Source organism: Vipera berus (genome assembly GCF_964194415.1).
Source record: "Vipera berus genome assembly, chromosome: 6".
NCBI lineage: Eukaryota > Metazoa > Chordata > Lepidosauria > Squamata > Viperidae > Vipera > Vipera berus.
In genome coordinates, this window is record NC_138208.1 from 78019302 (window position 1) to 78046576 (window position 27275).

Consider the following 27275-nt stretch of genomic DNA (forward strand, 5'->3'; position numbering starts at 1 on the left):
TGGTCAATGAAATAGTCAGATCAGAGACAGTACAGCTTGCAGCTGAATAGTAGGTGGGACATGTAATGGTATGTGAGAAGGCTCTTGAATAACAGAATAACAGAGCTGGAAGGAACCTTGGAGGTCTTCTATAGTATGCTCAAGCAGGAGATCCTATACCAGTGGTGGCAAAACTATGGCATGGGTGCCAGAGGCAGCACTCAGAGCCCTCTCTGTGGGCACGTGGGCCATGCCCCAGAGATGGCAACCGTCCCTCTTCAACCAGCGGCTGCTAACTCACCGAGGTCCCACGTGGCCGGATGCATCCCGGCACGGCTGGTTTCCCTCCATCCCGTCCCTCCTGGCCTCGCGTGCTCTCCTTTTCCCGGGCACGACCCACTGCATCACCTCCTCAGCTGTCGGCCATCCATCCAGCTAAGAGGCGGCTTCTTTAAATTGCTGGTGGTGGGCTGCGGAGCCCCAGAGTGTGCCGGTCGAGGGGCCAGCAGGCTGTGCCTGCTGACGGACACCATCGCCCCCCATGCGCTCACTGGCCTCTGTGTGCGGGGGCTGATGGTGTCAGGCAGCAGCCACCCCGGCCCTTGCCTTGACCCATGGCAATGGCACTCCCACCCTGCCTCGCCTCACCCCACAGGACAAGCCTCCTGCCTACCGCTCCACCTGCCAGAGACCCCCTGGATCTACCCCAACCCTGCCCACCCCCCACAGGTGTCCCTCCCCACAAGCAAGATTGAGGTGACCACGCCCACCCTGGCCACACCCACCCAATTTGCCATAACCACCACAGCCATGCCTACCCAGTGGGCCACACCTGCCTGGCACCCGGTGATAAATAAGTGGGTTTTGGGTTGCAGTTTGGGCACTTGGTCTCTAAAAGGTTCGCCATCACTGTCCTATACCATGTCAGACAAAAGGCTGTCCAATCTCGTCTTAAAAATCTCCAGTGATGGAGCATGCCCAACAACTGGCGGAAAGCTGTGCTACTGGTTAATTGTTCTCATTATCAGGAAATTTCTTAGTTCTACATTGAATCTCTCCTTGATAAGTTTCCATCCTTGCTTCTTGTCCTGCCTTCAGGTGGTTTGGAAAACAAGGTGACCTCCTCTTCTTTGGCAGCCCCTCAAATATTGAAACACTGCTATCCTATCACCCCTAGTTCTTCTTTTCACTAGACTAGAACCGCACATTCCTGCAACCATTCTTCATATGTTTTAGCCTCCAGCCCCCTAATCATCTTTGCAGCTCTTCTCTGCACCTTTTCTAAAGGCTCAGTTTCTTTTTTTTTATATCGTGGTGACCAAAACTGGAGAGGTGGAATGAAGAAATACTACCTAAGGAATAGTCAGATAAGACGGCATAACCAACATCTAGATGGTGGGCAGAGAAAAGAGGTTCAGAGAGGACTTCTCAAAGTGTAAGCGAGATTTGTACCCTCACACCTGCAAGATTCTGAAAGTATAGTTGATAATAAAGTAGAATGAGTTCATCTGGTTGTGTTTTCCATCTGGTTTGCCCTGCAAATATTCTCAATCCATCTCAACAGGAGAATCTTCGAGAAGGCGTTCCCTAGTGCGAGGAGGCAGGCGTTAATCAGACGTGAAAGAGGGAATAGCAGGAGCCAATCCCCTCTCAAAGCTTTTCCTCCCTCCAGTTAGTGGCTATTCCCTAAGCCCAGCTGATGAAAGATCCAGTGGTGGTTACACAGGAGCGGCCCTTGATCCGCAGAGCTTTGCTCAGCCGGTTGGATGTCTAAGTGGAACAGAAGAAAATAGCCTGTCACGTGTGAAGTTGCCACCCAAATGATTTTCTGAGTGGATTAGCTCCTCTCTTCTCCCTGCCCCCATTGTGAATCCCAAGATGGACAAACAGGGATCATCGGTAGATCTTCATACAGGGGGAAGGGAGGGACTCTGTGGCTTCCCCCTTAGAAAAAGAGACAAAGGAGAAAAAGGCTGTGTGTGTGTGTGTGTGTGTGTGTGTAACAGAGAGAGGCACTAAATAACTGCTAGAAAACAGCACAGATTGTAACAGAGACCACCTTGGGGAGCAGCTGGGTTTGTCTCTCTGGCTTAAAGGAGAGGCTAGGCCAGCATGCTGGGAAATCCTGCAGACAGAAGAGTTAATTAATAAGGAATGGACAAGCAGGCGGAGAAAAGGGAGGCTTAAATCCTCAACTTTTCTGTGGGCCAGACTTCAGAATAAAAGATATGCTAAGCAGGAGCCTGTTACAGAAGCTAGTTATGGTCAGCAATTATTGTACCCATGTAGACAGAATGCAGAAGGCCATTTGGGAATAACAGCACGAGCAGCTATGCCAGCAACTTATTGCAAGCCTGGCAAGTCCAGCATTCAGCATCTTGTCTCTTACGGCCATAAGGTGAAGCCACCGAAATGCTAGAAAGCCCGATGACATTGATTTTCTTCCAGATCGTGGCATGATGGTACAGCCTGGGCATTGACCACCTTTACACGCAGCCAGTGGTATAAATGTCATGAAAGCAACTCCTTTACAGACCACAGCTGAAGGAGGCCAGGACAGGCCTTCAGATCTTTTCTAAAAGTAAAATAAATCTGCTTGTGATAGGCCACAACAGCATTTGTCATCCTAGCAACTTTACAATGGCGGATATCAACGTCCAGATTTCCCCAGCTAGTAGGTTGGTTGGGGAATTCGGGGAGTTGAAGTTTATCTTTATCTTTATTGGACTTATATACCGCCCTTCTCCCGTAGGACTCAGGGCGGTTCACAAGGTTTTTAAAATAACAATACAACAATTACAAAAATTAAGAACAGTTAAGTTTACCCAACTGGGGATGGAAACACTGGGCTACAAAGCACCTATTAAAAGAAATTGAATCTTGACTAAGACAACCTGATAGAGAGGGTACACAACAACAAGAGGAACTATACTACCAGTCACAATTCGTCTCCAAGAGAGTCCTTGTGATCGCCACATCCCATTTCTCCTATGGTTCCTGAGTGGATTAGGATGTGCAAGCCTTAGGTGTTTGAACAGACTGCTGGTACTTACAACCATTTGAAATTACGGTAGTGCTGAAAAACAAGTCACTGATAACTAGGTCCTCACCTTATGACTGATGCAGCATTCCCACAATTACTTGATCATAATTTGGGCAGTTGGCAACCAGCATGCATTTACAATGATTGTAGCATCTTGGGAGTTATGTGATTGCCATTTGCAACTTTCCCAATTGGCTTCTGACAAGCAAAATCAATGGAGAACACTGGATTTATTTAATGACTGTATGATTCGCTTAACAACTGTGGCAAAAAGATTATCAAATTTGGTGCATCTCACCAATTGTGGTAGTAAATTGAGGACTACCTGAACTACATATGGATTGAAGAAATTCAGATGACTATTAAGATAGGAGAAAGTAGATCACCTTTCTGTGTCTCTTTGCTGCCATCAAATGTCTGTCTGGATTTCTTTAGTCTATATATGGTAACCCTAATTAATTCAATTAAACAGCAGAAAATGCTTTTTTTAAGAGTGCGAATTGTAATCATTCCACACATATTTTCCACCTATTTTACTCATTTGACAAGCCAGGTAGACCTTTGGGACTGGAGCTTAAATAGCCATGAATGGGTTTATCATTTTCATAGACTCAGCATGAGAGATGCTCATTTGAATCCTTTTTATTTTTTATGCAGCAGGCAAGTTCAGCCATGTTTATCTGAGCTTGGTAATTAAGAGTAATGAGAATGATTTTGTTATATTTTTGAGTGGCATTGTTGTGGCTGCTTCTTCTGGTTGTGTAGTATTGTATGTGAATGAATGCCTGGGTGAGGAAGCCCATAAGTTGTAGAAGGAATAGAGTGGCCAACAGATTAAAGGAGGTAAATCTACATTGCAATACCAAAAAGAGACTTAACACACTATAGAAACTATCATACATTATTAATTTCAAATGCTGGTATAATAATACTTAGATTCATCCGACACAGATGAGAACCCTGCATGCAAAAAGACATGCCAGATGTTTGAATTGGCTTTAGAAATGGGGAAGGAACCAAGACATTATTGCTGATCCACACTAGATAACTGAGAAAGCCCAAGAATATAAAAAAGAAGTCAGGATGTGCTTTATTGATTATAAAAAGTCATTTGATTGTGCTGATCCCACCACAATGTGAAGTGTGGTTAGAAAAATGGGAATCCTAGAATATCTCACTGTCTTAATGCAAAACCTGTATACAATAGTATCCATAGTATAGGTAGAACATGGTGAAACAGATTGGATCCAAGTTGGCAATGTAGTGACTTTGGACCTAAGAGAAGACTTCTGAGAATATTATGGTTAGCCTAGACAACAAATAATTGGATTAATAAATAAGAGTAAACATGGAGCTTGGTTTTTCAATAGGGAGGGAAAGCTCCATTTTTAGATACTGTCATATCTAGAATAGAATAGAGCTGGAAGGGATCTTGGAGGTCTTCTAGTCCAGCCCCCTGCTCAAGCAGGAAAACCTATACTGTCTCAGACAGGTGAATGTCTAGTCTCTTCTTAAAAGTCTCCAGTGATGGAGCACCCATGATTTCTGGAGGCAAGCTGTTCCACTGGTTGATTGCCCTCACTGTCAGGAAGTTTCTCCTTAATTCCAGGTTGCTTCTCTTTGTGACCAGTTTCGAACCATTGTTTCTCGTCCTTCCCTCTGGTGCTTTGGTGAACAAACTGGCCCCCTCTGCCTTGTGGCAGCCCCTCACATACTGGAACACTGCTATCATGTCCCCCCTATTTCTTCTTTTCTTTAGACTAGCCAAACCCAAGTCTAATTGGACTTCGTACTTTCTTGGTCCTAAGAGGCTATCATAGCTGCTTAGACATGTAATGTGGACTTACGCGTGTATGCACGTAGTTGCTATTTCACATTTGGTTTCAAAACAATTCAGAACATATGGAGACACAAAGATAGAACCTGTCTGCTACTTTTCCTAAGATTGTGAAGCTGCTACTGCCACATGTTCTTAGGAAAAGAGGTGGCTGCTTTAAAGAACTTCAGACAGGTTCTAGCTTATGCTTCCACACTGTCCCAGCATCTTTTAGGAATCAAATCAGAAGTGATCATACCTTTAGGTACGTGTACGATTTTTGTAGCATTTGTTCCAGCCATGATATTTAAATTCTCTGGCATGACATTTTATGTAGCCCTGACAAAGAGCTTTGAGACTCATGATTAAAAGAATGAAGAATTTAAAGGCTCGACCAGAATGGCAAGAGATTTATGCATCTGATTAGTATTCATGAAAAGAAAGACCACCTGTGTGGGAAGCAAAATGAAGATCCCTCCCTACCAATGATAAAGTTACAGCTGTGGTGTCTAGGTGAAATTCAGTCCAGATGTTTCAGGTTCAGAAGAAGGTGCAAGAGAATGCTTAATGCACGCCATAAAGGCCATAGTTTTTCTACATCCTCAGACAGCATCAAATGTCTGCCACAGATGACGTTGCTTTTCAATTTATATCTCACATTTAGAATACAACACATAGAAATGGAAGATACTCTATTGTTCCAGTTGTACTGATGTTGGAACTTTGTTCTTGCCTCAAAACAGCTTGGGTTTTTTCTTTCTCCGAGGCCTCAAACTCTTTTTAAATTGTTTCCTCAATTGGTTCCTTTTTGGCTACCATACAAGAAGAAAGGGAGAAGGCATCCAGTGCATTTTATATCTGACAATGAAGTTTGTTCTGTTTCAGAACTGGCTATGGAGATAACAAGCTGCACTAAATTGTGGAATACTCTGCTCCTCATTTATGTAGACATTTATTCCACAGAGAGTGTAAATTTCATCCAATGCTTTAATTTTAACTATTTCTACTGTACAGATGTTCTTTCTGAATATAGTAAAGTATACAATTGCCTTTTAAATTGATAGTATTCTGTATTGCTTTTCATACCATGATCATGGAAGAATGGAAAATAATTTTATGCCAACACATTATTATAGCTAGAGATTTCGAATACCATTTTTCTTGTGCGTACGCTTTCAAGTCAATCTTGCCTCCTGGCAGTTGCCTACACAAAGTCCCTACAGTTTACTTGGCAATGTTTTCAGAAGGGCTTTGCCACAGTCTTCTTTGTAGGAGTAAGAGAAAGTGACTGGCTCAAAGTCTCTCAGCTGGAGGGACTTTTACAATAAAGTGCTTCTAACCACCGCACCAAACTGGCTCTTTTTAAAAATCTACAGATGTATATAGTTAGTGAACCTTAGAAGAATACGGTATATAAAGAATATCCACTCTGCCCCAAATACTCTTTATTGTTTTTACTACTTTCCATTGTTTTAGCATTCCCAACAAGCTTTTCCTAAGCCAGCTTGTAACCCGTTATTCTAACATACAATATCAACAACCTGAAGAGATTGTCTTTAGAAATAAATGGATAGTAGGCAATGAGAATCACAAGAAGGAGAGAAATCCAAAACAGAAAGAGCCAGAGGAAATATGGAAAAATGGATAGAATGACACACAGAAAATTCAATTTGAGGATCTGAAAAGAAATGTAGGTATGTGGGCTGAGTACCCTTTCCCTCTTTCTATCATAACTTTCACTTTTTGAATGAAAGAAAGATGCACGTGATTGGTTGAACTGATACATGGATGGAAGTACCAAGGGAAAATATGGAAGAAAACTATGCAGGTGCAAGCAGTATATAATTAACTGTAATCCTGCAACTGTAAATACAAAAAAAAGAATGAATAAAAATGTTGTTTTTATTATTTTATTTTATTATTTTATTTTTTACAAAAAAGATGTTTTGTAAGTTCCATCCCATTTCACCCCATTCTCTCCCTCTAGGCTAAATTGGTTTTTTTCCAGAGAAGGGTTAATGACATATTATTGCTTTTTCATGTAACAAGCCAGTATCATCTTCAAAGGGGCAGTCTACAAAGCAGAAAGAAGTACATGGGCCATAATTTAGTAGCTATTATTTTTTAAAAATTAGAAGGGTAATTGTTTAGACACTTCAAGTTACATCCTCATGCCTTATTCCATCTGGCAACTATAATGGAAACCATACCTTCATGTATTGGAAAGCTAATTCCAAAGAGCATGGATTTTTATATAAAGTTTCTCCCTTCAGATTCAAAGCATCTGTTGTCACCAACTCCAAGGAAGGATGATCTATGTGAGATCAAGATCATTGCTTTATAATTATCAGATATTGGAATTTCATCTACCTTCTCCAGTCTGATACTATAGATGAGATGGCCTACTGTTCCCATGATTCCTAAAAGTAAAGCTGGGGATTTTAGGTTGAGGGATACAATCTCTACAGAAAAACGTATGTATGTATGTATTAAACCTATATGCCCCCATTATCTTGCTATCTAAATAGAAGCAGAAATAGAAACCAGAAGCAAAAAAGGACAAACCCAGTCAAACTACTTAAAGCTTCAATCCTATGCCACTGTTTTATTCATTTCAATAGAATGGCAGATGAGTGCTTTATGGGAATATTAGAAAGGCAAATGCATTCTTCAATTTTGGCAATAAAGAGTTTTTCATAAATCCCAATCACAAACTAGCAACATCAATACTAGTATAAATTCTTTGGTTGGGGAACAAGGCCACCATGTTCTGTAGTCCCTTCCCTACAAGGAAGTTGATTCCAGGAAGAACCTCCAGATGATTAAACAGATTAGTCACTACTCTTCCCTATGGAACTAGAGTTAAATCCCTTTTCACCATGAATCAGACAAACACAGTCAGTCCCAAATCCCCCTAAGCTTCTCACTCTTAATTTATAGATTTACCACTGCTTACATGAACTATTTTCCACTCTGGAGATCAATTTGTAGTAGTTACAGTGGGACACATTTCCTATCTCATATTTGCTATTCAACACAAAACCTCAGTGACAGAAGCTCTTATGTTTAATACTCTATTTTCCCCAGAGATAATAAACTTGCAACTTTAGAATTGCTTGCTGTACAAAGCAGTTATGAAATTGCACTTCGATGGTTCCTCCCCGGTTAATGCATTTGTCTGAATGTTTAACTTTATCCTCATACTGGAAAAAGAACCATCCATATAAACAGTAACGTGGACTCTGCTGCAAAGGGAAAATGAGCTATTCACTTTAATGAAAGAGTGGATGCAGTTAGGACCAAAATTAATCTGTAAAAATCTGCCTTCCTGGTCTTTAATTGGCAGTGTATACTCTCTAGAAAAGGTGGGAATTTTGAACTTTTCAATCTACTTTAAACTCTGTGGAGTAGTAGAGAGAATGCACAGGAAATGGGGCTGGAAAAGAAGCTAAAAAAACTGGATGGATGTAAGAGACAGGGAGAATCTGCCAAGGAACTGTGTCTCTTGTCTGGCAAAGGAAGGCAGATGGGGGAAGCTCAGGTAAACAATGACTGAAGTCTGAATTCTAAATGCATGAGAAGCACACTTCCTAAATATAGTCTCTTAGGTAGGAAGATAAAAAGATGCCAAAAACAGAAAATATCTCCTGAGCTACTTTAGGTTGGAACTACTATCACCAGTGTAGAGATTGTCATTACAGCAGGCTGTGGGGTTCATGCAAATAAAGATATTCTAGAATTTCAACTCTTGGCTCAGTTGGCTTTTATATATGAATTACTGATTTTAAATGTTAAAGAGGCTGATAAGACCCCCAACTTCAGCAACATGTTACCGTACATTCATATCCTTTGTTATATCTACGGCCTCAGTAAGCAAGATTAATTCTACTTTCCTGTAACTGAGTCCTGAGATATTTGTAAAATTGGGCTGATCACACAAGTGACCCATTTTATGACTATCACAACTTAAAACCATGGACAGGCTCCGTTATGGTCCAACGTCAAGGACTGCATGTATTAAAATAGGAAGGCACGTTGTATATGTTTGCCACCCTGAGCTATTTGTAAAAATCATGAAGGCAGATACAAATAAATAAGAAAAATTAAAATTAGGAAGAGAGAAGGAAGATCTCTGAGTTTTTCCTTCACATTCTGTTTTCTTCTTTCTTCCTTTCAAGTTCTTTCCAGACCCTATTTTTCTTAAGCAACATTTTCCCCCATATTGTAATGGACATTTATACATGCACACACACACACACAGAGAGAGACACACATACACTTTACTTACTATAGCCGCACAGCTGGCTTTATTCAGAACAGGCAAATACAAATACTCAAGAGAGCAACTGCCTTCCAGACTATGGTTGAATGCCAGTCACTGTTTCCTGAAATAGGGACATGATCATTTCAGCCTGTCATTTGGTGTGCATGTGACCAACAAATCACTTGTCTCAGGCTGGATTGTTCTGGGATAAAACACACACACACACACACACACACACACACACACACACACACTCGTCGTGTACATAATCAGTGAGAAACAGTGGCAGAATAACAACTGCAAATAAATAAAATTGTTTATCCACATTACCAGACCAGCCCAAATATATCTTATCGTAATAGGAACATCATATGGCAGTCCAATGGTCCAGCTAATTTAGCATCCCTTTGTGGCCAGCTGCCAGGATCTCACAATTATTTTTAAAAAGTGCTTGACATACCCGGATGGACAATTACTGAATAATCTGCATGAAAATGGAAGTTGCTTTCTAATCCTTACCATCAGTAAATTGTTATTCTGTGCTTTAAAAGAGAAGAAATTTTATTTCCCTTGAACAAAAAAGGGATTCTCATCCCATCTAATATAGCCACAGATGGTCTCAATAGCCATAAAAATGTCTGCTCCTTTTTTTTCCAAACCTACTAAACTCTTGGCCTTGGCAATATCTTAAGATAATGAATTCCACATGGTAATTATATATTGTATAATTTTCTTTTTTAAAAATTTGCTGCCTTTCAATACCATTGGATTACCCTTTCATCTTACATTTTGAGAAGGGCCAGCAACAGCCTCTTTCCTATTACAATATGTCATCTTTTATTTTAAATATTATGACCATGTTATATTTACCACCTCATTCCATCTCTCAGAAGGATCTACCCTATTATTCTGACATTTGCAAGGGAAGAATTTGATCCTGTAACTCCTAAGGAAGTGGACAGGATTATGAGAAGGTTGAGCTCCTCCACATGCTTACTGGACCCGTGCCCTTCCTGGCTGGCCTATGCAGCTCGAGAGGGGACACGAGGCTGGTTCCTAGCGGTCATCTCTGCTTCTCTGAGTGAGGGTCACTTCCCCACCGCCTTGAAGGAGGCGGTGGTGACACCTCTCCTCAAGAAGCCCACCTTGGACCCATCCTCTTTGAATAACTTTCGTCCAGTCTCCAATCTTCGCTTCCTTGCGAAGGTTGTTGAGAGTGTGGTGGCGCACCAACTTCCTCAGATCCTGGATGAAGCGGTTTATCTAGACCCGTACCAATCGGGTTTCAGGCCGGGCTACAGCACGGAGACGGCATTGGTCGCTCTGATGAATGATCTCTGGAGAGCCCGGGACAGGGGCCATTCCTCTGTCCTAGTCTTATTAGACCTCTCGGCGGCTTTCGATACCATCGACCATGGTATCTTGCTGCGACGCCTCAGGGGACTGGGAGTGGGAGGCACGGTTCTGCGTTGGTTCTCCTCCTTTCTCCAGGGTCGCTCGCAGTCGGTGCTGACAGGGGGACAGAGGTCGACCCCGAGGCCTCTCACTTGCGGAGTCCCTCAGGGGTCGGTCCTCTCGCCTCTCCTGTTCAACATCTACATGAAACCGCTGGGTGAGATCATTCGCAGTTTTGGAGTAGGGTACCATCAGTATGCTGATGACACCCAGCTTTTTATCTCAACTCCAAACAATATCAGTGATGCCCTAGACGTGATGTCCCGCTGCCTGAAAGCGGTCCGGGAATGGATGGGGAGAAACAGGCTTCAACTGAACCCGGACAAGACTGAATGGCTGTACGTACCGGCAAGCCAGGATATTCAGAACGTCCCATTGCTTAACATTGGGGACAAGTTACTACCCCCTGTTGATAGGGCCCGCAACCTGGGTGTCCTCCTAGACTCGCAGCTCTCCCTGGAAGACCACATAGGAGCTGTGACCAAGGGGGCCTTCTCCCGGGTTCGACTAGTTCGCCAACTACGGCCTTATCTGGACCTGGATTCCTTACGTACAGTCACCCATGCCCTTGTGACCTCTCGCCTAGACTATTGTAACGCTCTCTACATGGGGCTGCCCTTGAGATCCACTCGGAAGCTTCAACTGGTGCAAAGTGCGGCGGCACGGACACTCTTGGGAGCCTCCCGATACTCCCATATCACACCTCTCCTCCGTGCGCTGCACTGGCTTCCGGTTGCCTTCCGTGTGAAGTTCAAGGTGCTAACAATGACATACAAAGCCCTACATGGCATGGGTCCGGACTACCTACGGGAGCACCTTCTGCCGATGTCAGCACCCCACCGTCCTGTGCGCTCCCACAGAGAGGGCCTCCTCAGGGTGCCACCGCTCAAGGAATGTCGGCTGGTGGCCCCCAGGGGGAGGGCATTCTCAGTGGGTGCGCCAGCCCTCTGGAACAGCTTACCAACCGAAATCCGGATGGCCCCCGACCTCCGTACCTTCCGACGCGACTTAAAAACTTTCCTGTTCCAGCAGTCCGGCCTGGCATGATAGCGTTAATTGGGGTCCCAGTTTGTTTTCACTATTGTTTCTTATTATTTTTATTGTTCAATCTGTATACATTCCTTCCTCTGTACACCGCCCCGAGTCCCTCGGGAGAAGGGCGGTTTATAAAAACTAATAAATAAATAAATAAATAAATAAATAGATAATATAATATGCATTCTTCTGACAAGCTAAATCTCTATTAGGTATAATCTCACCTGTTATATGTGCCAACATTCAATAGATTCAAAAGCAGAGTTAAGTAAACTTGAAAAGATGGGGAGAAATAGGCTCCGACTCAATCCTGCCAAGACTGAGTGGCTGTGCGTACAGGCATCTCGAGTGAATCATTCTATTCCATCTTTAATGATGGGGGGTGAGGTGTTACCCCCCCGTCGATAGGGCTCGCAACTTGGGTGTCCTCCTGGATTCGCGGCACAGTTTTGAAGATCATATAGGAGCCGTGACCAGGGGGGCTTTTGCCCAGGTTCGCCTGGTGCGCCAGTTGCGGCCCTATCTGGACCGAGATACCTTGCGCACAGTCACTCATGTACTCATGACCTCCCGGTTAGACTACTGCAACGCTCTCTACATGGGGCTGCCCTTGAGGACCACTCGGAGGCTTCAACTGGTGCAGAATGCAGCCGCGCAAGTTGTGATGGGGGCTCCCCGATACTCCCATGTAACACCTCTGCTCCGCGAGCTGCATTGGCTTCCGGTTGCCCTCCGGGTGAGATTCAAGGTGCTGGTGATGACCTATAAAGCCCTAAATGGCTTGGGTCCGGGATATCTGAGGGAACACCTGCTGCCGGCATCAAGTTCCCTTCGTCCTGTGCGCTCCCACAGCGAGGGCCTTCTCAGGGTAACGCCGGCAAAGGATTGCCGGCGGGTGACACCCAGGGGGAGGGCCTTCTCTGTGGGCGCGCCTGCCCTTTGGAACCAGTTACCCGTAGAGCTTAGGACTGCCCCTGATTTTCGTTTGTTCTGCCGGGACCTGAAGACCTGGCTCTTTGAGCTTTCTGGCCAGGACTGAGAATTTTTAATTTTTAACTTGTTGCAATTGGGTTTTTTAATCAGAGTTATAGGGGTTTTAGATTTTCAATCAAGGATAATTTAATCTATTTTAATTGTTATTAACTTTTGTATTGTAATATTGTTTTAATTGCCTTGTGAACCGCCCTGGGTCCTACGGGAGAAGGGCGGTATATAAGTTCAATTAATAATAATAATAATAATAATAATAATAATAATAATAATAATAATAATAACAACTCAAGCAAATGTAAGCATTTGTTTCAGACTATGCATATGCTCTCAATATTACTTGAAACTAATGGTACTGTATCTCCCTCTCACCCCAGTTACTCAGTTGCCTAACACCAGAGTAAACACCTGTTTATTTTTAATTATCACTGATGCTATAAGGCAATAATTGGAAGAAACAGATGTATGAAACAAGTTGCAGTGGTGCTCCAAGGAGCTAACAGTGTACTGAAATAAAAAGCACTTGCAGGAGAAAGGCTTATTTCATTAAAAAGAACTTTACAGATGAAATACATGTTGAAGACTTTTTCATGGATTTTAGTCAAACTAACTTCATCTTCTCCAGGATATAAGACTATAAAGTTTTCAAATACCTTATTAGAAAAATATTTCAAAGTAAAGCAGTATTACAATACTGCCAATGGAGACAGAAAGAATAAAATTAAAGGCTCAGACTTACATTTAAGTATTGTATTTGGGCAGTATGTAATGGCCATTCTCCATGTTGGTTGGGGAACTCTGGGAGTTGAAGTCCACACCTCTTAGAGTTGCTGAGGTTGAGAAACATTGCTGAAGAACAGGGGTGTCAAACTGGCGGCCCAAGGCCCGGATGCATCATGCAAATGCCACGCCTACCCCGGCTCCGCAAAGGCAAGAAACGTCGCAATATATTATGTGACACGATCACGTTTGACATCCGTGCTCTAGAATGTGAAAACAGATCTTAGAAAGTGACATTCTTTCAGGTACTAGAAAATACAATTATATTTCACTCCTCCCTCAAGGATAAATATGCCCAATTCTTTCTGTCTCCCTTTGTGAAATTAATTTCTAACACTCTGATCCTTATAATCCTAGAGCTCTACTTTGAAATTGTTGTAGTGTGTCTCAATCATTCTTCACAGTGTGGTTGCCCAGAATTGGACTCTGGAGTTGGGAGGTAAGCACTTGGGAAGTGCTTGAAATATGATGCAGTTTTAAAGTCAATATTCAGATGAAATCCAATTTTTTTTACTAGTACTTTTGGAAAGTCAGTTAGAAAACACTCATGGACAATTGGTTTTATGTATGGTAACTATAGCACAGCTACACTATTACAGGTAATTCTTGGCTTAACCACCGTTTAGTGATCGTTTTAAGTTACAACAGCACTGAAAATGTTACTTATGACGATTTTTCACACTTGTGATTGTTCCAGCATCCCTGTGGTTACATGATCAAAATTCAGCCACTTGGCAACTGACATGTATTTATGATGGTTGCAGTGGCCTAGGGTCATGTGATCCTTTCACAACCTTCTGACAACCAAAGTCAACGGGGAAACCAGATTCACTTAACAACCATGTTACTAACTTAACGGCTGCAGTGATTCACTTACTAAGTGTGGCAAGAAAGGTTGTAAAATGGGGCAAAATGCACTTAAGTCTTTTGCTTAGCAAATGAAATTTCGGGCTCAATTGTGGTTGTAAGTCAAGGACTACCTGCATATAGAAATACCCCTAATGGAGGAATGGATTGTAAAGATGGAGGAGCTTGCAGAAATAGCTAAAATGATTTTTTTTTTAAAAACTGGAACCTCTTTAGAAACTTTTTGCTGAAATTGAATAAAAACAAATTGGGGATTTATTAATCAAAAGGGAGGGTAATGGGAAGAAAGGAACCGTGATATTGGGAAGGTGGAAATGGAAATTACTATAATTGTAACCGCTGCAAAGAAGCTTTAGATATTTTTTCCTTGTCTTTTTCTCTCATTTTTCTTTTATTCTTTAGTATCCCTTTTACATTTCTTTTTCTGTTTTAGTTTTTTTAAATCTTTTAATGAAATATAAAAAATTTAAATAAAAATTACATACAAAAACCAAAGAGATGTGAGATAACCAAGGCAGAATATAGTAGATTATATTTTTATTTTGGAAACTAGATTTTTAATGATACAATATTTGGCTACAGGGGAGGGGGAGGCTGCAATCATATCACACTGTTCATTTTTGCACAATGTGCATTTGATCTGATATATTTGCCTCTATTAAATTTCATTTTGTTACTTCCAGCTCATTTCTCAAACCTGTAATATCATTTGAATGCAGCTTAAAAATCACCTTTGCCCTTTTTTGCAGCCACACCATATACAAAGAAAATACAAATAGTGAGTATTCATTCTAAAACCTTTTTGACAGTTACTGTTACCTAATCAAGTCTGCCTTACGTTATAGTTATGTATTTTATTTCAGTTTCCTAACTGAATACCTCTGTACTTTTTAATTTTTTTAGTTTTCAGACCATTTTTGACCCATCAAGATCATTTTAGCTATTAAATATTCCATCCACTTTTGTCTCATCTACCAAGCTTGTGACTATTCCTGCCACCTCAGCATCTATATCATTAACATAAATATGGAATAAGAAAGGACTCAACTTTGTGGCATCCCATGCGGTATCTCCTCAATTTGGTGAAGAATTTCTGCGGAACATCCTTCACCTATAATTTCTGTGCCAGTTAAGAAGTTATTTAATGGTCATGTCATCCAGGTCATATGTAATGGACAGGCTTGCTAATCAGAATGTCATGGGGCATTCCATCAGATTCTTTGCTGAAGTCAAATACATTTTGTCTACAACATGCCCATAGTCTGCTAAGGAAAGGAGAAAAGGTTAAGTCTGGCAAAACTTGTTCTTGACAACTTTGATGTCTGGTTAATCACTTCATTCTTCTCCAAGTGCATACTGATTAATTACTTTACTGCTCTGGAATCTTCTAGGAATCAATATCAGATAGACTGGTCTGTAGTCCTAGCTTCACTGTTTCCCCCTGGGTAGGATGTTTGTTGTTCCCTAGTCATATTGTACTTTGCCCACTTCCCACAATTTGTCAAAGATAATGGAGACCACTATCAACACTGCAAAGATTTTTTTAAAATGGTATAATTTGTCAAGCAACCCCAAAGGAAGACTCTATGGACATCAGTATTGCTATACAACAATACAATTTTCATCAAGTTGAGCTTGACTCCTGGTAACTTACAAAAGTCATAGAGTTTTCTTCACATACTGACAAGCATTTTCTTACTGCTTTCTTCTGGGTTGTTTGTGTCGGTTTTTAATTTTCAGTCTGAATTAACCTCATAGATTTGCTTCAGAAAACATATACTCATTTTTCTAATTCAAAGTGTTCTCCGCAGTGTCGATATTGACCTTGCTGGATACAGAGGAATGTTGATTTTTCAAAAGACTAACACCATCTACACTGCTTATCTGGAAGAGAACTAAGACGCAAATTGAAACTCTGGAGTTATTTTCAATTAATTAAAAAAACACCCTTAAACATATTTAAAATTCAGATGTACACTACACTAAAAGGAAAAAAATCCAAACATTATTTTTAAAAGAAATTTGGTGCGTTAAAGCTACTATAGGCCAGTAAATTGCTTTAGAGCAAACAGCTTCTGGAGTAAAGCGATTACTCCAGTCGTAGCAAACAGGCTATTCAGATCTCTGAATATGGATAAAAGTGTATGTTTAACACAGTCATGGAACTTTATTTCTCACATTTGCAGAGTTGATCACCAGATCACAACACAGCAATAAAAAGCGCTGAAATCCACTTCAATAAACAAACGGATTTTAGCGCTCACTACTTGATAGTTCAATACTTTTTTCTATTTAAGACTTCTTACGGCCCCGGAGTTCACTTCAATCCAGCTGGCGATCCCAGCTTCAATTAGAATCCGCAAAAGGGGTGGGTTGGGGGGCTAAAGTGGAAAAAGGAAAGGATCAGAAATAAAAATCTCTACCTTTCATCCATTTTTCCCCACCGTAGCCGTAAAAACGCAGTTGGCTAAGCAGCGCCCATTATTGCAACTGGAGCGAGAGGATGATCGCAGAACGTACCGCGTAAATTGCGACGACAATTCAAAGGAGGAAGATAGACGTTGCAAATGTCGGGGTAATTTTTTATATATATATAGGAGGACTTCGTGCAATTGGCAGTCTCGTTTCTAAGCAGTCAGAACTCAGGAATCATGTTGCTTTACATCCGGCCAAGAACCAGCGGGCTTCCGCAGCGCCGTTCACACGGTTGCTCCGTATCCAAACAGGCACGCTTACCTGAAAGCGAATCCCAATGAATTTCTGCAGAAACTGGCATCCAGAGACCCTTCCCCCATCCCCATGCAGCTCACGGGTTGAACGCAAAGCCGGAGCTCCACGTGCCGTCCCGGAGCCGAAGTCAGCAAGTCTCTCCATTCCCCTTTTTCCGACAAGAGCTCCGCCCTTCCTGCCTCGCAGCCATAGAAAAGACGGCTTCGGGCCGGCCACGCCCAACACGAGCTTCGCCATTGGTCACCCGGGAAAAAAAGGGCGGAGCCACGCTGTTGTTATGATAAAGAGCGGCTCCGCCTCCGCCTCGTGGGCGAAGAGCTTCGCCGCCCTAGCCGGCTCCCGATTTCCTCTGGCGCTCGGCGCTCTTTAAACGGCTCTCGCGGAAACCTCTTTTTACATCCGAGGCCCCGCCTTTTTCCTCCAGGGCTCGTGCGGCCGCTTAGAAAAGTTAGCTCCCAGGCTCCGCCCCTCCCTCCCCCCCCTGCTCTACTCGAAGACGTCCGGTCGCCTTCTCGCCCATCCAGGCCCGCTTCCCCCTCCTTTCCCCCCCCCCGCCCCTCCCCAGGATTACAGGCTTGATCTAAGCCCGCACGAGCTGTTCTCCTCAGAGTCGAAGATCGCTGTTCCGCACGACGCCCCGCCCGTCAGTTTCCCAACCCCGCCCCTTTCCTCCTCCGTTCGCGCCCCTCCCCCCTCGGAGCCCCATCTGTTTCTTCGGCGTTGTGAATGCTTAGCGGAGCGCGCGCTTGGTTTTTAAACCGTTGCCTGGACCAGGCAACAGTTGCGGCGGCGAGCTGAGGCCAAAGGGGAGATGGGTCTTGGCGGCGGCAGCAGCAGCAGCCGCCACCGCCGAGAGCAGCGCCGCCTTCGCCTGCCCTAGAGACCCCCAAGCGAGCGGGGAGGAGGAGGAGGAGGAGGAGCGGAGGTTGAGGAGGCGCCAACCCGGAGGAACCCCATGCCGAGAAACGGGCGCGGAGCGGGCAGCCGTGGCTGCTGAGGGGAGAAAAGAAGACATTTCGGTCGCAGGAAGGGAGGAGAGCATCTCGCGCCGCGGGCCCGGAGCGAGATGTGTCCGGAGGAGGACGGAGGCTGCGGCGAGGCAGCGGGAGGGGTCTCGACAACGGCGGCGGCGGCTATTACTTCAGCCGCGATCGGAGGACCGGAGGGCTCGACGGCGACGGCCAGCAGCGCCGCCGGGACGAGCGCCCTGAGCGAGCTCCGCTCCTGGTGGGAAGTGCCGGCCATAGCTCACTTCTGCTCGCTCTTCAGGACCGCTTTCCGCCTGCCCGACTTCGAGATAGAGGTGAGTCCGGGGGTCGGAGAAGGGAGCGTGGCCGGAGCCAGGCGCGTGCTCGCTGGGAAGCGGCCGGCCCCCCTCTCCCGAAGGAGAAGCGGTTCAGGCAGGACAATTACTTTTGGCCCTTCTCGGCGCAGGGGAGGCTCTCCAAGCGCGCCTGCTCGCCTGGCCCCTCACGCTGGGTGGTGGGGGAGGGGGTGTGTGTGGAAATGCCCGCGGGACTCACCCTCCCCTTCCCCCCCATGGGCAAAAGTGCCCCGCGTGCCACCCAGGGGGCTGCTTTCTCCAGAACTTGGGGTGTTCCCTTTCCTTCGGGGTTTTTTTTTTTTTTCCTTTTTCGACGTCTTTTCGAAAAAGTGGTGCCGCCGAGGTCGATCGCAGATTGTGGCGGCGTCAGTGTGAACAATGACAGAGGGGAGCTGAACGACCCACCGAGAGAGAGAGAGAGAGGGAGGGAGGGAGGGAGGGGGAGGGGGAGGGGAGGGTGCCTTGCTTGCTTGCTTGCTTGCTTGCGAGTAAACCGTGCGTAAACACTGATCTGCGAAAGGCTAAAGCGGGCAAGGAGTTTTTAACAGTTGGATGGGGAAGGGGGGGGAAACCACCTCCTTTTGCAGATAAGGAATAGTGCCAAACAATAGTTTTCGTTCTGTTTTGTATTACTCTGTCGCTTAATTATTATTATTTTTTTTACAAAAAAATATTTGAAGGTTATTTCGTGGTTGGAGAGGTTTGATCCCACCGGTTCTTTCCCCTCCCTCCCCCCCTCCCGCCGACGCCACCACCACTGAAATGTCACAGTTGGGGACGAGAATCCTTTCTTTAATAACCCCAAGGAATCCTTATTTGTTCGGAGCCAGGATGTGTGGGAGCGATATGGAGGAGACTTCAGCCGCCTTTTGAAACCAAAGTAATGCCTGTTTGTGGGTAGATCTTGATGATCTCTTCCTTATCTTATCAGTTCACTGAGCCAGCTGTAGACGAGTAGAGTGGCTCTGATTCTAACGTCTTCCATTTTGCTGTTCTTGCCCTTTTTAAAGTTTGGCTGCCAGGTGTTTAAAAGGAGGTTTCCATTTCAAAGATAGTAAGTTTCCATCTCAAAGAATAAGTTCTTATAGTTCTTATCTCTCCGGTGGCCTGAGATCAGCCCAAGGGTTTGAAAAGAGTTTGCTTTGCTTCCATTATTCCAGCAGGGAAAAGATGGATAAGAGGGAGGGGAGTTTTGTTTCTCCATGCTAGGGTGGTGCCATAAGCCTCCCTCCAGGTTTTGTGACAATCAAGCTGTGGGCTTTGTGGCAATGGAGCAGAGATCCGTTTCTCCTCCTTTTCTCTCTCTTAAGATTCTCTGGTGTTTAGACCTCATTTTCATAGGAAAGCAGCACATTGAAATTCTTTCAGCTGAAGTTGGGAAATCTGGTTAGTAAAATAGATCAACAATTATTTTAATAGGTGAAGTACTTGCAAGTTTTACAGTGGAAAAGTTACTCTTACATATTGCCCTTTTTTTTCTAGAAATCTCTGGAATTTATCCAACATTACTATTCCAGGGTTTAGAAAGGGTGTTTGTCCAGCAGTGCTCAGTTGTTTGTCCGGTATACAGTCTTAACAATAAAATACTGTGCTCTTAATTTGTAGAAAGTATAATGGTAGGAAGTATATGAGCTTGAGGCAGTGGTTTTATTTGATTTGTTGCAAAATTTTACCAATACCGAAAGAAATTAGGTCAAATGGAAGAATATGAGCAGGATACGTGTATGCAGACCTCCCAGAGGCCTTGTGTCATTTTCCAAGATCTTAAGTAGCTTAGACCAATATGATTAAACCTGAGTTTACCATCTGTTTAAAACAGGATGCAATAGCTTTAGTATCTCATGTTCTTTTCAACTTTTAAAATGTGTATGATAAGATCCTGTTAGGCTCTCTTCATAGCTTAAGAGAAACTCAGTGAAATAAACATATTTATATAATTGCTATTTGTTAGGCTAGCATTATAATATATGTACTCTGGTTAGCATTTGGAATAAAGATAACATTGCTTAAAATGGTAGCATTACTAGAGACTCGGATCTGTGATCTATAGAAAAATTCTTAGCTGAATGCATGAGGAAAGCAACATAGAAAGTTGAGTCTGGGTTACCTTATTTCTGTAGATAAAGAATATACTTAGGGGTTTGTTTGTTTTTTTGGTAACTTGCCTTTGTTAGTTGTGTGTTATCAAGCATAGGGTGTTTATAAAAGCTATAATACATTCTGATGTTTAGTTATAGGGGCACACGTGTTTATAAGTCCCTGCTGAAATGTTGTGTTTGAGCAATACTAATAGTAAGCTGAGTTTCAAAATTAGCGTGGGGAATAAAATATAAATTGTGTTAGAATTAGTATTACCACAGTATTTTTGTGCCTGATTTTAAAATCAGTCAAATCTACCATATCTTGTCTTGTAACCTAATGTCAGTGTGATTGACATACTCGACTCAGCAGTAAGGTATGGTTAATGTTGTGAATATAATGCCTTGCTGTGTATTTTGAATATAGATATAAGGATGTATGTTCAGATTTAATTTTTGTGTGGCCTTAAATATTAGTTTTGGCTTGAGTTCATCTTTGGTGAGTTAATTATTGCTATGACATGTTTGTAATTTACAAAGGTAGTTTGAATCTTCTTTCCCAAAATACTCAGTACAGCAGGATGTGAGAATTCCTAAAACCCCTTTAGCAGGATGTGAATGTAGAAGGAGGAGAGAATCCCTTATGCAGTGCTAAATTGCTGAAGGGTAAATTATGTTCCAGTGATAGTACTCCTTAGCAAAAAAGAGCTCCTCCTCCATCTATTGATGTGAACTCTTAAAAGAAACTTCCCTGGCCAAGCATATGAAGCAGGGGGAAAGATCTTGAATTTACAATGATAAAAGGCAATTGTACTAGCCTTTTGCCCTTGGAGGCTGAAGTAGCATCTGGTTTGTTTCACAGTTAAGTCAGTTTGGATTCTAGTTCCTCAACTTCATACCAAGTGGGAACATGTAAAGTGGTCTGGAGGGATTATGCATTTCGGAGGGAGATGAGGAAGGAAGATTTGTGATGCATCTCTGTGTTCTTAATTCATTAAAACATTCCTACAGCTCTGTCTGTATTTGCTTACGTTGAATATGATATTTTTAAAATAAGCTCTATGAAATAGAAGCTGTTATTAATGAAACTAAGTTGAGCCAAAGTCATGAATATAAATTTTATGCTGGATTTCCATATTGAAATATATTTGGGGGTTAATATAAGGGAATGATGGTTTGAAAAGAGGGCACTAGGAGAATTCAGCTGTGAATTCTTCCTGGGAAAATATATAGATGGGACAAGTGTACAAATACTTGGAAAGTAGTGGAGTGAAGGACTGAAGTTCTGTTGGAAGATTGTCAGACTAAAGCTTCACATCACCACTTCAACAATATCTTTATGTGATTATGCTGAAGATGCAAAGACTTACATTTTTTGTTGTTAAGGATCGGTATTGTGAAAACTTGCTAAATATGTTTTTACAATATTATTTGCTTCAAGAATTTCAGATGTGGATAATGTTATTATACAACTCTTATTTCATGGTTACAAATTCCAGAAAATAAGCATTTTTGCATTGAACAATTTGAATATATACCTTATCATGGAAATAAATGTAATACAGGTAGTCCTCAACTTACAACTATTCATTAAGTGACTGTTCAAAGTTACAAGGGCACCAAAAAAAGTGACTTATGACCAGTTTTCACATTAACAACCTTGCAGCATTCCCCATGGTCACACTATCAAAATTCAGATACTTGGCAACTGGTTCGTATTTATGATTTGTTGCAGTGTCCTGGAGCCAGGTGATCACTTTGCGACCTTCTGACAAGCAAAGTCAATGGGGAAGCCAGATTCCCGTAACAACTGCAATGTTTTGCTTAACAGCTGTGATAAGACTGTCATAAAATGGAACAAAATTCACTTAACTGTCTCACTTAGCAACAGAAATTTGGGGCTAAATTGTTGTAACAGGACTATCTGTATAAGATTTTTTTTTCATTGTAACATGTTTCTCAAGAGTTTTAAGCAACTTTGATGGTTTTTGATATTTTGTAAATTTGCATTCAATATTATCAGAAGAAGCATTGAGTGATTTTATTATATATTAAGATATGTTATTTATTATATATTAAGATATGTGATCAGTGATCAGTTGCCCACCTATATTCTTGAAATGGAAGACCAGCCTTTATATGCACCATTTCTTCTCAACAAATATCTATGTTTCATGGTTTTTCTATATGTGATATGTATATTGATTTATAAGAGATTTTGATCATGTTGTTCCACAGCTTAAGAATGTTAGGAAGATGCATGGGAAGTTTAAAAATAAAAGCAAACAATCTGGGCAATTATAACCTAGCCATGCACATTCTTAGTAGTTGATAATGTTGGGTGGCTTTAGATTATGGGCATTGCTAAATACCACTAAGGAGTTTGTAGTATTTGTGTAAACTTAAAGTGCTTCCTGATTTGTTTGTCCAGCCTAGGAGTGTTATCTTCAGCATTGTACCTTTTGAACTCAGGACTTAATTCAGTACCTGGACATTTACTGAGTGTTTTGCTCATCCTTGTATGCTGTTTTTCTGAATTCCTCATTTGTATTCTCTGGGATCTGCCCTCACATAATCAGCATGAAGTTTAAACTAATTTCCCAGAGCATATAGTTGAAAAGTTATGTAACACAAAGATGGTAATCTCATTATCTTCTTTTGCTATTATTTTCATTGGGGTTTTTTAGTATTGTGAAACAAAGATAGCATGGTCTGCAGTCTGATCCCATGCATTTTTCTCAGAAATGTGCCTTATTTCCTGATTCTTACACCTAATACTGCTATCTTGGACTAGATAGCAACCTTTAAACTACACCAAAAAAGAGAACCATAGGAAAAAGACTCCACAAATTCACATTAATATATTCAAACTTTGTCAGAAGAAAGCATTTTAATTTTTAATTCTTAAATTTTAAAGATAATAATAAACCTTTATTGTCAAAGTACAAAGTACAACATGTGTACATTGAGATTAGCTGAGCCTCCCCCCCCTGCTCTCTCCCCCCCAACACACAGTGATGGGCAATTGCCTTGTCAAATCATGATCAATTGCAACATTTATTTTGTAGATTTATAACAAAAGAGTTAAGCAAATATACTTCTTTAATGTCTTGCCTCCATATGTCAGAATGGAAGATTCTGGGGGGTGGGGGGCAGCAGTATGGAAGTGGTTTACCTTTCACCTCTTCTGGGTTTACCAGTTGAGTGTACAGTCCTAAGATTCCCTGTTTGTCTTCTTTCCAGGTAGCAACCATACTTGACCTTGCTTAGCTTCCAAGCCCAGACAAGGTTAGCCAGCTATTGCCATTCGCTGAACACATCTTTTGATGTTCCACTTTTAAACATCTGACTTGTCCTGCCAAGTATAATATAATGAGCTTGACTCTTCCAGAATTAACCTACAGCTCTACAATCATTGCTTGCTAGGAATGCTGGAAGTTATAGCCTGGGCATAACTGCAGTGTTCCAATTTAGGAAAGATTGATCAAATTGATAATATAAAGGAAAAAGGATAAACAAAAAGCAAGCTAGTTTGTATACCTCGCAATAGAAGTACAAAACAGTTAAATGGAAGGTACAGTGAAGATGTTGCGAGCATCACCTATCCCAGGGGTAGGCAACCTTGGCTCTTTTATGACTCGTGGACTTCAACTCCCAGAATTCCTGAGCCAGCCATGCTGAGGGGAAAGGGAGAGGTTTCCAAGCTGAGCCATGCTGGCTCAGGAATTCTGGGAGTTGAAGTCCACAAGTCATAAAAGAGCCAAGGTTGCCTACCCGTGACTTATCCTAATATACTTAAGTGTTGCACTAAGTTTTTTTCAGGAAATATGAGCTAAAAATGAATAATGCACAGATAGTCTATTTTTCATCAGCTATTAGTCACTGGTATAGCACATTGATATAAGAATTTAGATATCCTTGTACTCTTGCCAATTTTTAAGAACAATTTGTTTCTAATTCAAAATGACAGTGTGAAATGAAAGTATATCTGTCACATTTCTTTGCAGTTGAAAGACACAAAGGTTTTTTTCCCCACCTGATTTACCCTAGTGGGGCTGATTACTAGTAGTAATATACCAAAGTGAACCTTTGCTCTACGCTGATATACTACATTGTTCTTTTTAGACAAGAAACTTGACATTGATCTTCATCTGTGCAGTCCAGGTTTTTGTCTTTTTCATTCTCAGTCCACAATATGCTTACTAGACTAATAGATGGTGTTCTTTCCAGATGTGTACTTCATCCACCAGCTGGATATCTTAGAATGTGTGAAGCAGATGTCCTTTTTTTTCTTTTCCTGGACTACTCTTTAAACACATGCTGAAGAAGAAGGGGAATGGATTTACGAAGCTGGTTGGCTTAAATAAAGCAGTGCATCCATCAGACAAGGCTCTGGGTATTGTTATGAGAAGAAAATGTTGAACAGCCAAGCCCCCATGCTGGCTTTAGCAGAGGCAGCTGCCTCACGCGACTCAGGATCCCTTTTTTCAAAACATCGCAGCTGTGGGATTGGAGGGGAGGAGGTGGTTCAGCTCTGACCAGGTCAAAAGTTCAGTGGGACATGAGAGAGATGCATGTGCAAAAAGAATATTGCACATTAAAAAAAATGTTGTTTCAGAGCATTCTCAGAAGAAATTCCAGGCATTGAATACTTCAGAATTTCAAAGATGTTTCAGGTATAGTAACATCTTAATCAAGATGAGAAAATAGGAATGGAATTGTCAGAAATAGGATTTAAAAAAAACACAACACTACTATTTTTTTATTTAAAAAAAGCATGGCCATTAGTGGTATCATTTCAGTGATTGATTGCCTCTATAATAACTAGTACCTAATTTTAAAAGCTATGTCTTCCTAGTTTGCAAAAAAAAATGTGTACCTGACTTTTCTTTTTCCTCCTGCCATCTTTTTACTTAACTTTTTACTTTATATTGCTCTACTGGCCTATTTAGTTTTATTGGCTTGTACAGTGTTAGAGCAACTCTATCTTCTTAATATCGTAATATCAGCAAGAATTGTATGTTCAATATTAGCGAGTTTATAGAAGTATTAAATGTTTTGAAATAGAAACTGTAAAAGCATGAAGAGTTATTCTCAGTTGCTAGTTACTCCTATGCAAAGAAAGAAAGCCTAAAGTGAAAGTCATAAAATGGAAATGTGTTTGTTCTGCTTTTCTGAAGAATCAAAATATGCAGGATAGGAATGGTATGATCTGCTCATTATGACAGCAGATACTTTAATAATACCATGTAGGTTTTACTATGATATGCTAATTATTGGGTTTTCTAAAACTCTTGTGGGCTGCCTCAAGTCATTCTGGAGTAAGTCTGCCTTCTAATTCTAATAAAATAAATAAATCTAACATCTGTAATTTGAAGGTACAGAATTCTTGCTAATAGGAAAACAAATGCCTGTTTTGTATAAATTGTGGTGACTTACAAGTTTATAACCAGAATTTCCTGCACAGCTGACTGTGCTTCTCATGTTATCTGAATTACTGCTATAGTTGTAAGGCACATTTGTGTACGTTTATCTTCTTTTGCAGAGAGTGGCTTCTTCATCCTACATTAACTGAAATTCAGTTAGAGATCACTAGCATATAACATATTCAAGAATAAGCAAATGTATTAACCATCTACCATAACTTGTAAATATTACATGAGATAATACAGAAGTAACACTTGGAAGTTGTAGGGCCTAATTTCTGGACCCATAGTTCTCAGAAAGCCTCTTGTTGGTAAATTTACCCAGTGAGTTTGTTTTTTTATTCCATTGTGTGTGGGGGAGATGGGAAATATTGTAATTTTAAGAATGCTTGGATAATGTTCTTCAGACATAAACCCTTCTTAAATAGATGGAACAATTGTTATTGTATTATATTCTAGACTGGTCATCTAAGAAATAGCAAAGAACCTTCACATTCTCTCCCCCCCCCCAAATTCTTTTTGCAATCACTAAGCCTTCTCTAAACACCATAGCTCAGTGATGGCAAACCTTTTAGAGACCAAGTGCCCAAACTGTAACCCAAAAGTCATTTATGTATGTTTGGGTGCTGGGTGGGTGTGGCCCATTGGGTGGGTGTGGCCCATTGGGTGGGCGTGGCTGCAGTGGTAACTGGGTGGGACTAAAAAGTTCAATCAATCAATTCCAACTTTGCAAGATCTTTTTTTTCCTGCGAGAAGTTGAAATTGATTGAACCTTTTTTTTTGCACACGGTGGCAGAAGCCTAAAGTGAAAAGGTTTGATAAAAACCCAGCTGAAGGCCTAGGATTGGGGCGACGGTGCACATGCCCACAAAGAGGGCTCTGACATAGGTTCGCCACCACGCCATAGCTGAAACCTTTTATGATCGTTTCCCTCTATTTTGCGGAGGAAGAAATATACAGGCTAGATAAACCAGCATAGATCAGAAATCCAAAACACCTGTCCCAAGGACATCTATAAACAATACTGTTCTATGTCCCTGAACCAGAGAGGTTTTACGTTTGTGAATGGAGCATCTTGTTGTATGGTTTGCATGAGTATACTGTCTATTGCAGCCTTTCCTTGTGTACCTCTCTTGGGGAGGTGCAGGCAGAGTCCAGGAAGTGTGAAGAATTGTATTTTAGTTACTATTGTTACAATAAAACCATCTTTCTCAAAGTTTCACTGTATTACAGGTAGTCCTCAACTTACAACCACCACTGAGCCCAACATTTGTGTAGCAAAATGAGACAATAGTTAAGTGAGGCTTGCCCCATTTTACAACCTTTCTTGCCACAGTTGTTAAGTAAATCATTGCAGTTAAGTTAGTAACACAGTGGTTAAATGAATCTGGCTTCCCCATTGGCCTTGCTTCTCAGAAGGTTGCAAAAGGTGATCACCTGGCCCCAGCCTGCAACCGTTATAAATATGAACCAGTTGCTGAACATCTG

At 41.8% G+C, this 27275-nt stretch overlaps 2 protein-coding genes across 2 annotated transcripts in view; one reads left to right on the forward strand and one right to left on the reverse strand.

Moving 5' to 3' along the window:
• Positions 1-14961, reverse strand: part of ADA2 (adenosine deaminase 2) — a 49001-nt gene extending 34040 nt beyond the window's left edge. Inside the window, exon 1 of the mRNA XM_081330528.1 lies at positions 13322-14961. The gene's annotated coding sequence lies outside the window, so the exon portion shown is untranslated. The remainder of the gene's footprint in view (positions 1-13321) is intronic.
• A 3064-nt stretch (positions 14962-18025) lies between these two features.
• CECR2 (CECR2 histone acetyl-lysine reader) overlaps positions 18026-27275 on the forward strand; it is a gene marked incomplete at its 5' end in the record, with an annotated part of 98055 nt that continues 88805 nt past the window's right edge. The window contains one exon of the mRNA XM_081330219.1: positions 18026-18262. Within this exon, the coding sequence (XP_081186345.1) occupies positions 18026-18262 (237 nt within the window). The remainder of the gene's footprint in view (positions 18263-27275) is intronic.